Below are 14,511 nucleotides of genomic sequence, written 5' to 3' on the forward strand. Positions count from 1 at the left end.
CCAGAGTTCCCACTGTCTGAGGCTGACGCAGGAGTGATGCAGCAGGTACAAAGCCCAAGGAACAAAGACAAGATGTGCACATGTCCCACTTAATTCATTCAGTTGCCCTCAGTCCTTCGTCATTACTGTTCCCCTGCCTGTGGCAGTGGCTTAGAAAGCACTGGCAGGGGACAAGTCAGATGGGTCCCGTGCTCCTGGGTTTCCTGGGCATTGTTGGACAAGGGCAGACCACCATGGTGAGGTCAGGGAGGAGAAGCAGGGAGGGGGCGATGAGGTCTAGACCCCCTTATGGTCTGGTAAGCCTCTCTGCAGAAGGTGTTTGAGCTTAGGCCCGAAGGAGGTGGAGCTGGCCTCAAGAATGGAAAGAGGAGGGGCCGCGAGCTGAGGGAGCAATGAGTGCAAAGGCCTTGGGATGGGACTGCGTCGGGAACTTTTGAGGGCCCGAAAGGCCCGGGCCTCTTCTCTGCTTTGCGTCTGGACTCCCTCTTTGGTTGCCAGTGATCAGGAGGCCCTTCAGACTTGGGCTCCATGGTCTTCCCTTTAAGGCTCGCTGAGCAGCGACTGTCCACCAGGCTGTGCCAGACTCTGCAGGTCCAGAGAACAAGGCACTGCCTTCTTCTCAGTGGGGCCACAGTCCTGATGGGAAGACAGCCCAGAGTGTGATGGCCATGCTATGCATGTGATGCCTGGGATACTGTGGAAGCAGAGTTGAAAGGCAGCAGATCCAGGGTGGAGGGGATGTGAGTGCTTCAAGGAAGGCCTCTCAGGGCAAGTGTCTGAGCTGAGTCTCAAGGAAGGTGGAGGGGTTCCTAGCGAGGGAACACACGGGCACAGTCACACACACAAAGCGTGTAGGGACACACCACCGAGTTGGGGCTCTGGCCTGAGGGGAGGGCTGAGCTGGTAGGAGGTGAGAAGTGGAAAGGCAGCCAGCCTCAGCCCTGCAGACCTTCACATGCCAAGCTGGGGACGTGGCCTTCCTCTCAAGGCCACAGGGAGTCATCATAGGCCCCTCAACAGAGGAGCACTGGAGCGTATTCAAGGTGTCACAAGCTCACTGTGGCAGCTGCTGGAGGGACAAGGGACTGGGGCAGAGGGACCCAGGAGCCTCTGTCCACCATGGTCTAGGCGGGCAGTGGCACAGGGCGGGGCTGAGCCGTGGGGAGATGTCGGAGAGGGCTGGATGTCAGGGCCATGGAGGAGATGGACCCTCGGGGCATCATGGCTGATGGAATGAGGCTTTTGTGGGGGAGGGAGGCGCCAACGATGACGTCCGGGGTCTGGTTTGGGCAGCCAGCTGAGTGGGCCACTGAAGGAGGGCTAGTTAGAGAGTTAGTTAAACAGAGTCCATAGAGGATGTACTGAGTTAGAGATGACGTGGGGCCCAACAAGTGGAAGTATTGGTAGAGCAAAGAAAGCTTGGAGGTGAGGAGTGGGGGTTATAAGCTGAGAGAGGGTCCAGAGCGCCCTAAGGAGCCCTAGGTGGAAGGAAGGAGGCGCAGGAGATGAGCACAGAGAACGAGCAGCAGTGGGAGAGAATTAACGCCTGCAGGGTGAGCTGGCTTCAAGAAGGCAGAGGAGAGCAGGGGGCGGGTCAGGGTCTCTGCCATGGGGCACCGCTCACCCAGGACTTTGCTGCTCAGGTGTAGCAGGTGGCACAAGTGGGGGACTCTGGGCTTGGCTGAGAAAGTATCCAGGAGCCATGGGACTGGATAGACTCGTTGCAGCTCTGAGGCTCTGTGCACAGGCAGCCTTCGCTGACTGCTGCCTGGCACCTTACTCCTCCAGGGCTGTCACAGCTGCCCCCAGGTGGCATCTCAGGCAAATAGTCCCCTCTGTGACAGAGACCTTCCCATGAGCAGAAACCGACATATTCTAAGTGCCCCCCATTTGCCCTTTGAGAGAGGGCAGATGGCAAGTGGACCGCTCATGGTCACATACAGTCAGTGTAGCCTGTCGGCGTATGCCCACCGCCATGGGAGATGCTCTGGGGGTTGCCTTCTGGGAAGGAGCTGAGGAAGAAAGGAAATGGGGTTTCTTTCCGGCTCTCGCAACCCAGGGAGTTGAGCTCTCTGTGCCCCGTGGTTTTAGCTGCTCTTTCCCGAGGTGGGGGACACAAGTGTGTACGGCAGCACGACAAATGCTGCTCCCAAAGCAGGGAAGCGGGAAACAAGCAGCAGCCCAGGGCCCCCAAAGGCGTGGCCCACAGTTAGGAATGGAGCATAGAGGTTCCTTCTGGAAAGGAGCCCGCACCCTCCACTCTGCTGCCGCTCATTAGCAGTTCAAACACCCTCTTTCTGGGCTAGGAGGCTCCCCAAGGGCTCCAGGGCCGCTTCCTGCCAACTCAGGACCTTCCTGTTTGGTGCCCACACTGGGTGGTCCTCCAGAAGAGTGGGTGAACTGGTAGGCTCTCCACCTGTAGACTGGTCCAGGGTGAGATGACAAAATGACAACTCTTTGGAGACTTTCTCCAGTTTCTCCTAACTGTCCCGGTACATGTCCCAAGCATGGCAGGGTACGTACGTATTGGTGGTGGGGGGTGCTCCTGGTAGCCCCCACTCCTCTCAGCTCCTTCGTTTCAAGCTTCAGTGGCAAACTCTGTTTTGCTTTGGAAGAAGGGGCCCTGGGCAGCTGCTGCACATGATGGCCTGGCTGATGTGACGTAGTTGTGCCAGTGGGAGAAGAGTGGGCCCTGCAGAGGCCCCTTCCACCAGGCCTTACCGCTCACATTTTCTGCGATCCCAGGTGCTAAGGCCAGGTTCCCTGCTGCAAACTAGCAGGCACAGAGGAATATCAGCCCTCTGAGCTTCTTGGAGGGAGGCCAGGGAGCTCTCCCTGGACCAGATGCACCTCTGCATAGCCAGGTCACATCCCCCAGTAAGTATGGACCTCTCGCTGGGGCTGGCTGGGTGCAGAGCCTGCCTACAGAGAGGGAGGCAGAGAAAGAGAGAGAGAACCACCCTTCTGCCTTCCAGGCTGGACAGTGTAGGTTGAGCCTGAGCCTGGAGGGACCTGGGCGCCTGAGTTAGACTTGACCCTGGCCCTCCAGGTCTTGCTTGCTCTGGGCCCAGGGCACCAAGTGGGACGTGGCTAGGATAGGAGTAAGCATCACTGTCTGGGGGTGGGACCTGGAAGAGCAAGCCTGTGGCTGTTGGGGACCAGCGCAGGCCCAGGGAGACCCGAGCACCCTGTGAAGCACTGTTTCAGGCCCAGGGGCTGGAGAGAAAGGTGGGGGGAGGGGAGGATGGCAAGTGTGTGTGGGGAGGTCGGGAGCAAGCTGTAAGCTGTTCCAGCTGTGGGGCATGACAGCCCCGGACTGGATAGGATCTTATTGAACCTCCCTGAGTCACCTGTGAGCCTCGTCCTTTCTGTTTTACGGGTGTACACGGTTAGGGATCTACCAGAAAAACAGAACCAGTCAGAGGTTGTGTGTTGCGCAAGTGTAGGGTCTGGCTGGGCAAGTGTGAAATCTGGAGGGCGGGCTGGAAATGCTTGTTCCACATGTGGAATGTCTTCCTCTGAGGCCTTTCAGCCAATTAGAAGAAACACACCCAGGTTAATCCGCTGGTGGCTGGATGCAAACCGCATCCACAGAATCCCTTCACATCAAGGCCTAGATTCAGGTTGGAATCCCTGGGCACTATCATCCAGCCAAGCTGACGTCATAAAAGTGACCGCCACGGCAGTGACACTACTGCCTGCTCATGGCAGCTGTGAGGACAGGTAGCCCCCGAGGATGATGTGGGTGAGGCATCAGGGCAGCTGGGAGCTGCAAGGCAGGCACTTAGAGGGGCACGGGGTGCTGCCCGGCCGCCCAGACCGCACAACAGGCAACTTTTAGAGGAAATTTCCAGGCTAGCCTCACCCCTCCTGAAAGCTTGGCCAGGGGCAGACTGAGAGTGCTCAGGGCTCTGGCTGGGGTGCTGTCAGCAGGGGGCTGTGTGCCCTCTGCTCCGGGTGCTGCAGGACCTTCCATTCTGACTGGGGTGTCCCCGAGCTCTCCATGTGGCAGCCAGGTCTAATACACATCTGTCCTCACAGCTCAGCCTAATCATTCAGGAGTGACAAGTTTTATCTCAATGAGGGTGTGTTTCCTTAAAGATTCAAATCCATGTGATTAAAATCTTTGTCGCCTACAGCCATTGTCCTCATCTAGGACTGGGGATGATGATAACACGCGTGTCCCAGGGCTAGTGTAAGGAGTGTGCCCTGACTGGGGCCTGAGTTCAGTGCTCAGGAGACACCAGACGTTATTCAGAACTAGGATTTATTTGGAGCTACCTTGGAGCCTGCCCATGGGCTAGATGCTTTGAACACATTATGTCAGTGATTCGGGAAGAGACGGGCTTCTGAAACCTGGGGGCTGGAGAGGGGTGTGGAGGGTGGAGCCAGGGAAAAGCCCTGATCTCTAAAGCTGTCGTAGAAAGTGTGTGTCCTGTGCATTTGAGAGTAAAACTCGGTGGCTTTCCATCAGCTCTGATGGTTGGATTTTCAGTTAAACTTATTTCAGCTCTGTTTTAGCTTAAAAGATGTGTTCACCCAGCTAAACAATTTATCCCAGAGAACTTGGTGTTTGTAATCAAATACTTCCCAGATAATGCCTCCCTCCCTGCCTGCCTCTTGTCATGAACTTTGCAAGAAAATCCTGAAACCATTTCCAGTGTCTCAGAGGAGAGGTGGCAACTCGGGGAACTCTCCCCTTCCCGGTGGCGCGCTATGCCTTTAAGGTCCACTGGGGGCGTGATGTCAGCAGCCCTTGGAGCAGGAGCCAAATTCCGAGAGCCCCGTGTGGAGCAGGACCTGCTGTGGGAGCTCTGCGCTCCGACTTGGCTGGTCCGCACACTCCCCCTCGGGCCATGCCTGGCAGACTCTGAAGGGGCACAGACCCGGCTCTGGGAACTCCAGGCGCTGTGGCCGCGGCCATGGGCAGCTTTCAGCTGGAAGACTTTGTGGCCGGCTGGATTGGAGGTGAGCACATCCCAGACGGGAGGGACTCCCAGAGGTGAGTGGGTTAAGGTGACAGCCCAGCCCAGGCCCAAGAGGAGGAGAGTGACCTTGCCGGGGCACCTCCTGGGCTGAGTTTCCATGCTTTGCAGGCTCAGGGAGCTCAGCATCCAGGCACTGCCCACAGGTGCCCCTTGCCGCCCACCGCAGGCAGGTCTGGCCCGCTGCTTCCCTGCGGTCATTCCCAGAGCCCCTCTCCGTGAGCCCCGCCGAGATTCACCCTGAGCTTGCAGTTTGCCTTAAAGTTCAATCTCCAGCGCTTGTTCCCATAATGATTAAACCGCCCGTCAAAGCCGACAGCCAATGGAGCATCCTAGTACATACACACCTTCAGCAACCTGGTGTGCACCTGAGTTTGGGGACCATGGCTCCCAGAAACTCTTATGAAGGTGGCGTGGGATGCGGATGCTGAGCCAGAGTTTGGCATCAGATCAGGCGGGCTCTGGGGGCATCTGGCTGCATGGAGCAGAGGGTAGAGCTGGGGCTGAGCATAGGTTGCAGATGCCCACTACAGGACCGGAGGAACCCTTCACATTTTCAGATGTTGCCAACTGTCAGTAGGAAGGGCCTGTTGGGGCCCTTCCTACTGCTCTGGAGCTGCTCTCTGCAGGGCTTGGGGTGCGTTTGCCTGGGCAAGCGTCACATGCCTTGCCTTGCTTCCCTTTTCTCTCTCCAGTGGGGCTGTCCTTCCACTTTGCTCAGCTCTTGGAGTGGAGGTGGGCGGTTGAGAGACTTTGCTTACTGTAAAGTATAGCTCTTCTGCTGGCCCCATCTAAGCGGATCATCAGGAAGAGATCTGACGAGCACAGCCACTCCCAGAAGACAGTGACATACTGAGATCCTGATGTAGAGACTGTAGCTAGCGTGTTTGTGCCCCACCAAGTGTTCTGCGTATGAAGGAGAGCAGGATATTTGTATGGTAAAAGGTGGCAAAATCAAAAAGCAACCAACCAGCTAGGATCTCAGGTGTCTCCTTCTGGTGGTCTCCTTCCACCGAGCAGGAATCCACATCTGTCCTTCCCACAGATGGCTACAGAGCCCCTGCTTCTCACCATCCTGAGCAGAGGCAGTTCCCTTCACTGGGGGTCGTTCTGTTGCATGGTCTCCCTTGGGTAGGGCTGAGGCTTACTCCTAACTTTGCCAGTCAGGGGGCTGTGCCCAGAGGCGCACTGGGCACAGGCAGCCCCTCTTTGGACAACCAGTCCCTCTGCTGACATGACTGAGCCATTCGAGGGAGAGCCTTTTCTTGGCTGCCCTTTAAGTAGCCAGACCAACTTCAGTGGGGCTGCCAGGGACTTGGTTTCAGAAATACCCGGGAGAGTAAGGCTGTCAGAGTAGTTCAGCGTCTCTGATGACACAGAGACCCAACCTAGCTTACACAGCAGCTACTGGATTGTCCTCTATTCGAGTTTGCTCTTGCTTTGTGGATGTTAGCACGTTTTTGTTTGGTGTTTTTTGGTTTCCATGAAATGAAATGAATGTCGTAACATTGAATACTTAATAGGTACAGGTGCTATTTAAATGCTTTCCGGATACTTTTTGCAACAACTTTATTGTGATTGTCTTACATATCCTAAAATCCACTCATTGCAAGTGTATGATGTGATGATTTTTAGTAATGTAACCAAGTGGTGCAACCACTGCCATAAATAAGTTCTAGAACATCTCATCCTGCAGTAAGATCCCTCACGCCCATTTACAGTGAAACTCCATCCCCTCCCTCTTCTCTGGGCACCACTAAACTACTTTTTGGCTCTATAAATTGGCCTTTTCTAAACATTTTATGTAAATAGAATCATACAGTAACATGTGGCCTCATGTATTTATGTAAACTTCTTTATAGTGACAGTGAGTTAGCTACTATTACTACTTGTTTTATAGATAAGGAAATGGATATACAGAGAAATTCAGTGTCTTGCTCAAGGCCATGCATCTAGGATGAACGCTAGACACTAGGATTCCAGCCCAGATAGTCTGGTACCAAGGTCATCTTAAGCCCTATACTCATCCATAGCTGTTTTCTTTCTTAATGACTGGGTGTGATAACATTTCACTATTATATCCTTCACATTTTGTTTGAAATTTTACTGGTCTACATGATCCTAAGATCAGGATGCAACTGACCTGATAATCCCATTTCTTATCTTGTATCCCCTGCTTCCCAATGGGTGGGCTAATGAGTGTTCAGGAAGGTCGTGGCCCAAGGCTGGATCTGGGGCTGCTGCCCTGGGCCGAGGGAGGCCCGTCGTGAAGGATGCAGCCATAGCGCCTTCCTCCTTGCAAAGGGAGGGGTTCCCTTGGAGTGGATGGCCCGGCTGTCTGCTGCCCATTATCTGCCCAAAACTGAGAACCTTTGCCCAATTCTCTAGGACGGGCGGCTGAGAGGGATCTGGAAGTTCTAGGCCAAGGGAATGTCTGTTCAGGAATAACTGGATTCTCTGTCTCTGTAGATATGGGATATTCCAGGACCCCTTGCCTGCCTTGCCTGGTTTAGTCACTCCAGCTCGTAGAGACACTTCCTTCCTCATGAGCACGATGAGGAATTTGTCTCAGAAGGATGATGGCTTCTGTTTCAGTCTCCCTCCCTCCCTCCTGCAGCATGGCCTCAGGGTGGCTTTGCTTGCTTGCCTCCAAAATCCTTCGGGCCTTGCGAATGTGTGTGGAGGGGCGAGGATCCAGAGGCTCCTTCACCATTTCGAAGAGGCCGCCGTAAAAAAGCAAAAAAGAAAAACCAACAGGGACCGTCGCCCCTTCGAGCATCATCCTCTAAGTGCCACGCTCTGCTGGTACTTTACCTTTATTATCTCATTCCATTCTTTTTTTTGGGGGGGGGCATTTTTTTGGGCCTCACCTTCAACATATGGAGGTTCCTAGGCGAGGGGTTGAATCGGAGCTGATCCGAGCTGAGAGTGTGACCTCCACCACAGCTCATGGCAGTGCCACATCTTTAATCCGCTGAGTGGGACCAGGGATCGAACCTGCAACCTCATAGTTGCCAGTCAGATTTGTTTCCGCTGCGCCACAGCGAGAACTCCGATGATCTCATTTCATTCTTAGAATGGAACTGTGAGGTGGGTGCTAATACTGTTCCCACTACACATGCTAAAAACGAAGTGTAGAAAAGCTAAATAACCTGCAGACAACCCAAAAAGTTTCTGGGTTTTCTCTTCACGCCCTCCCCCCGCTTTTGAGGTGAAAGTCACATAGCGTAAAATAACCACTTGAAAGTATGCGATGCAGTGGCATTTAGTACATTGACCATGTTGGGCAACCATTTACCTAGTTCTAAAGCAGTTTTCTCCCGCCCAGTGAATCTGGCACTCCTATTCCCCCTCCTCCAAACCCTGGCAACCACTAACCTGCTTTTTGCCTCTGAGGAGTTCTCTCTTCTGGAGAAATCACATAAATGAAATCGTACAGTTTTTTTTGTCTGGTGTCTTTCACGTAGTGTAATGTTTCCCACCTTCGTTCACACTGCGGGAGGCGTCGGTGCTTCATTCCCCTTTGTGAATGGTACTATTCCATTGTATGGTTAGACCATACAATGTCCTTCGCCGTGGCCGTTGGGCTGTTTTACCTTTCGGCTTTTGTGAATGGTGCTGCTGTGAACAGGTGTGTACCTGTAGTTGTTTGTGTGCCTATTTTCCGTTCTTTTAGGTATATTTCTAAAAGTAGCATTGCTGGGTCCTAGGGGCGTCCTGTGTTTAACTTTGTAATAAGCCAAACCGTTTTCTACGGCCGCTGCACTGTGTGCATTTTCACGTTCACCGTGTGCAACGTATGTGAGTTCTGCTTACTCGATATCCTCATGAAGACTTATTTTTCTTTCCTTTTCCTTTTTTAAATTATGGCCTTCCTAGCGTTTGTGAAGCAGAAGCTCATTGTGGTTTTGACCTCTGTTTCCCAAAGGACTATTGATGCTGAGAATCTTTTCATGTGCTTGTTGGCCATTTGTATATGTGTGTATATATTTTTTTTAAAGAAATGTCTATTCAAGTGCTCCTGCCTTCAAAAAAATTTTTTTGAGTTGTTAGAGTTCTTTACGTATTGTAGATACTAGACCCTTATCAAATGTATGATTTGCAAATATATTTCTCCATTCTGTAGGTTTCTTCACTTTCTTGAGTGTGTTTTTTGATGCAGAAAAGTTTTTAATTTTCGCCCCATCCAGTTTATGCAGCTTTTCTTTTGTGGCTTGTACTTTTGGTGTCATATCTAAGAATCTCTTGCAAGCCTACAGTCGTGGAGCTGTTCCCCTATGTTTTAGTATATGATTTTTATAGCTGTAGTACTCCCATTTATGTCTTTCGTATATGGAATAAGCTAGAGGTCTAACTTCATCTTTTGCACGTGAATACCCAGTTATCCCTGCACCTTCACTTCCGTTTTTCAGGGTGCTTCGTTCTTAAGGCAGGGCCTAGATTTCTTCCATTTCTTTGCCTTCCTCTGTGTGGGAGCCAGTGCCTAACACGCTGGAGATCTTGTCTGGTGACTGGGTGTTGACCGAGTAAATGAACGTAAAAGCCTGAGCCTTCTGTTCTGTCCTAAGCTGGTGCAAGTTAGGAGTCCAGGGGCTGAGTAACCAGGTATTCTTTGATCCGCAGGTGCAGCCAGTGTCATTGTCGGCCACCCTCTGGACACAGTCAAGGTACGGTCGCCATGTTGCCATTTCCTTTTGGAAAGGGTCTTGGAGGGAGTCTGCCTTTGGGAATGTGCTTGCTGTTTCTGGTCTCCAGAGAGTCTCCAGCCCAGGGCAGGCTCTCTGTGCCGCCTCTGGGGGGTGGAGTGCTAGGACGTCCCATTTGGAATGCTCTGCCCTCATTGCTTGGCAGTGATTCTGTTTTTGTGAATGTTCCATTTCTGCCTCCAGGTTCTCAGAGCTGCAGGGGAGGGGGCCAGGGCACTGGTGAGGGTTCTTTTACAAGCTTCTGTGCAAATAAGGAGCCAGAAGAGGCTTCCAGAATGAGGTGGCATCCGAGTCCATAATTTAAGGTGGGATGATTGGAAAAGATGCTCCACATGCGGAGAACAGCGTGGGCAAATGCACGGAGGTGGGGGCACTGCCCGGGGGCCATGCTTGGTAAAGACCAACATGGCCGGTTGTGCTGATGCATCAGGTTCAGGAAGCAGCTACAGATCAGAATCCAGGAGGGGGAGGTCAGCACTCAATTCCCGGAGGCCTTGATTTCAGGTTAGAACTTGGCTTCACCTGGGAGTGGGAAACTGTTAGAACTTGATGGAGTTGCAATGGCAGATCCATCTGGCCCTGGGATCATCCACACTCATTGTTCTAAAGATGTAGAAATTGGCCCAGAACGGGGAAGGGTGTTGCCTCAGGCCGTACAGCACATTGAAGCACTGAGGGGTGAGATGTTTCAAGGGAACATCCTTTGATTCCACCCTTGCCCCTGTCCCCTGTCCCCCCGAAGTGAGCAGCACTCACAGTTAATACCCTGAGAACATGGCCACAAATAGTGCTTCCTCACCCCTGCTTCCAGATTTGTATCGAATGCTCGCCAGGATCCTGTGCAAAGAAGACCCTCCAGGCCCTTTTCCAGCAGATGTTGTCATCTCCTTTCTCCCTCTCCCTTCCTGCGTGACCTTGGGCCCCTTCTCTGAGCTCAGGCCTGTTGTCTTCTTGAGAAAGAGATCAGCCTACATGCCTTTTTTTTTTGGCCACACCTATGACATGTGGAAGTTCCCAGGCTGGGGATCGAACCTGCGCCACAGCAGTGACTCAAGCCACTGCAATGACAACACCGATCCTTAACCCACTGTGCCACAAGGGAGCTCCTTCCTACATGTATTTGAAGGTGTTCCCTGGCTCCTCGAGTCCCTCATGTGAGCCTAGCCTTTTGCTTGTACATCAAGTGCATCCTGGACGTGTTCTTTGTGCAGGCTCTATGGGGATGGCGAGGCAGCGGTGGTGGATATGCAACCCTTGCAGGCCTAACAGCCATGTTTCTGACACAGTCAACCTTTGTGTCTCCCTGCTGGAGCCTCCTTCCCTGGCCCACAGCCTGGCTAGGGGCTAGTGGAGCTTGTTGGAGCCCCCATCCTCATCCCCTGCCTCTTGCACAGGCCAGCCTATGCTTGGCCACATATCATGTGAAAAGGCCAGGACTCTTCTTTGTCTCTCCACTCTGCCCCCTGATCCTCTGCAGGGAACCCTTCTTGATACATAAAACCCGGTCTCTGTTCAGCCTAAGAGTCTTTCTGCTGAGGGTACCAGGCTGGTGATGCTGGCTTACATGGCCCAGAGCCCTTGTTTCTCTCCAGAACGTCCTCCGTCCGTCCTTCCTTCAATCTGGCAAGCATTTTCTCTGTGCCCCACATTCATTGAGAAATGTCTGGGCAAGAGTCAGAATAACCTGGAGTCCAGTCCCTGCCTCCCACGTATTCTCCCATGACTAAGGCACAGCACTGAACTCCCCTGAGCCTCGGTGTCCTCATCTGTAAAATGGATAAAGAGCACCTCCCCAGGGGGGCTGTCCTGAAGATTGTCGCTGTGGCAGTGATAGAGCAGTGAGCAAGTCCTGTCCTGTCCTGATGAACACACATGCTGGTGTGTGGGGAGACGGAAGAGTGATTTGTCCCAGGGTCCCAGGCTCGCCCCTGCAGGAGCCAAACTAGGAGGGTCTGGGCTGCTGACCTGGCTCAAAAGCTCCATCTCTGCCTGCAGCTGCCTTGTCCCAGGTGGAGAGCCAGGGTGCTCCCCTGGCTGCTGGCACAGCTGGTGCATTTAAGGTTTACGTCTAATGCAGTGTGACCAGAATTTTCTAATCAGGGCTCAGCTTTCTGTACACTAGCTGAACACTGTAAGAGAATAAATTTGCATTTTTTTAAGCCACTAAATTTGTCATAATTTGTTATAGTAACCATAGGAAACTAACACAGGGAAGCAACTTTCTTCATCTCTGGGGTGGGGAGAGTATCCACACCTCATAGCATTTGTGGGATTCTGTGAGACAAGTTGCATATGATGCCCAGTGTTTCCCCAAGTATGTAGTTGGTGCCTACTAAATGCCAGCCCCTGTTGCAATTGGAGGCTTTAGAGGCTTAAGCTGTGCCGTTGGCCTCTGTGGCACCTTGCTTGAGTGCCATCAGTCCTTTGCCCTGGTCTAGACCCAGGGTAAAGACTGCCCTGGGCTCTTCCGTGCCCTTTCTCGGATTCTCTGCCTGTCTACTGATGCCCCCAGCCACCAGAACCAGCCTCTTTCGAGGAGGCCATGGTTTTGTCCTCCCGCCCTTTGGTCAGCCAGTGCCACAAGCCAGGTCCCAGGGCCATGCTCAGCTCCTAGAGAGAGAGAAATACGAGATGACTCTGCCCCCGAGGTGGAAACCAAATAAACCTTAAGACAACAGACAAACAGGTGACATCGTGGCAGCATTTAAGTTGAGACCCAAAAGATGAGCAGGGGCTGGAGATAGAGGCCTCCAGGGGAAGAACACAGATGGAACTTTCTGGATGTCGGAAAAACCAGATGCTCCAAGGATCGGGGATGTGCCATGTGGCGGGCACGATGGGCGTGGAGGAAGTGCCGCAGGGGCAGTGAAAGGCACGCTCGGGGGTTCACCCAGGACCTCCCAGGTGCTGGTTAAGTGTGGAATTTATTCTGAGTTTCATAGAGGCTACTGGAGAGCTTGCGACAGCAGTGACACCATCCATTGTTGTTTGGAAAAAGCTTCCTGTTGTGTAGACACAGGCAAGGGAGCGTGAGGGGAAGTGCGAGGCCAGCGAGGAGACCAGCCTGTCGTTAAGGTGAGAAGGAAGGGGTCTGGAGGTGAGAAGAGCAGCTTGCCCCCCGGAGCATTCGGAGGCCAGCGCAAAGGGCATCGGATGGGCCAAAGCCATGGCGTAGCTTTTTGTACTCAAGGTACAGCAGAATCGTATGTCCCCAAACAGGCATTGTCTTCGCACAATAAGCTGGCCTTCGTTCTTCTCCTGCTACATGTAGCCAGATGCGAATGGGCCATGGGGGGCGGCAGTGGAGGTAGAGAACAGAGGGCCCACCTGACCAGGACGGATGCCTAGGCCTCCTTCCTGACAGGGTCACTTGAGGCAGGGCCTTCCCCTCTCTGGGCCTCAGTGCTGGGAGCTCAGCATCCTGGAGGGACAGGGCTGTCTCTGGCTGGCCCCTCACCCCTTGCCTCTCTCCACAGGCTCGCCTGCAGGCTGGCACCGGCTACGGGAACACCCTCAGCTGCATCCGCACGGTGTACAGGAGGGAGAGCGTAAGTGCTCCCGGGGCGGGTTGCCTGGGGCTGAGCTCCCAGCTCTCCCACGGGCCGCACCTCCGCAGCAGCAGGCCTCTGCTTGTCACTGCTCATCACGTTCAGCTCAGTTTTCCCCGTTCATCTCACACCAGCGCTCCAGTATGGCCTGTTGCCTAACCCTGCCACCAAGCGCGCTATTTCCACAGTGTGGAAAATTCATGCAAATGCAAGATGAGCGGTCAGATTTTCTTGTTTGTCTTCTGAGGGCTACACCGGTGTCATATGGAGGTTCCCAGGCTAGGGGTCAAATCAGAGCCACAGCTGCCAGCCTGTGCCACAGCCACAGCAACATGGGATCCAAGCTGCATCTGTGACCTATGTCATAGCTAATGGCAGTACCAGATCTTTAACCCACCGAGCAAGGCCAGGGATCAAACCCACGTCTTCACAGATACTAGTCAGGTTTGTTACTACTGAGCAACAATGGGAACTCCCGAGCTGTCAGATTTTCAAAACCAATGAATGGCGGGTAAATTACGTCTCAGAGGCTCAGAGCAGGGGCCAGGCTCTTCTGGTCCCAGATACCCAGAGCAGGCTTGGACCACAAGTCACTCCAGAATCACTTGGCTTTTGTTTTATACACACATGCACGCACGCATGCACACATAGATACACATACCCACAGTATACGGAAATTTCTAGGCCAGGGATGGAATCCATGCCACAGCAGTGACAATGCCAGATCTTTAACCATGAGGCCACCAGGGAACTCCTGTCATTGGGGGGATTTAAAAATTTTGAATTTAGGCTGAAGTGACCTGTTGACTTAAAGAAATGGTCCATTATAAGCCTTTTGGCAGCCCTGGACTTTTCCTTGAGTCACTGGAAATGTGGCGCCATTATTGACTGAGGTCCCCCACCCCACTCCCAGGCTCTGTCTGAAGAAATGCTCTAGGGAGTTCCTGTTGTGGCGCAGGGGAAACAATCCAGCTGGTATCTATGAGGCCGCAAGTTTGATTCCTGGCCTGGCTCAGTGGGTTAAGGAAGCAGCATTGCTGTGTGAACTGTGGTGCAGGTCGCAGATGTGGCTTAGATCCCATGTCTGCAGTGGCTGTGGTGTAGGCCAGCAACTGCAGCTCCGATTGACCCCTAGCCTGGGAACCTCCATATGCTGCATATGTGGCCCTAAAAAGCAAAAAAGAAAGAAAGGAGTGCTTGGGAGCCTCCTGCCTGCACCTGGAGCCTCTCCTTCAATGAGGAGGGCCTTGTGTCCGGTGTTTTTCCAACCCT

General features: G+C 53.2%; 1 protein-coding gene across 2 annotated transcripts in view; it reads left to right on the forward strand.

Annotated features, from left to right (window-relative positions):
- The first annotated feature begins 4,767 nt into the window (after positions 1-4,767).
- Positions 4,768-14,511, forward strand: part of SLC25A48 (solute carrier family 25 member 48) — a 47,744-nt gene continuing 38,000 nt past the window's right edge. For both annotated transcript variants that reach the window (XM_047778678.1, XM_047778677.1), the window contains exons 1-3: positions 4,768-4,968; positions 9,609-9,652; positions 13,168-13,239. In XM_047778678.1, coding sequence (XP_047634634.1) covers positions 4,923-4,968; positions 9,609-9,652; positions 13,168-13,239 — 162 coding nt within the window. In that variant the 5' untranslated portion in view covers positions 4,768-4,922. The remainder of the gene's footprint in view (positions 4,969-9,608; positions 9,653-13,167; positions 13,240-14,511) is intronic.

Source organism: Phacochoerus africanus, chromosome 4 (genome assembly GCF_016906955.1).
Source record: "Phacochoerus africanus isolate WHEZ1 chromosome 4, ROS_Pafr_v1, whole genome shotgun sequence".
NCBI classification, from domain to species: Eukaryota; Metazoa; Chordata; class Mammalia; order Artiodactyla; family Suidae; genus Phacochoerus; species Phacochoerus africanus.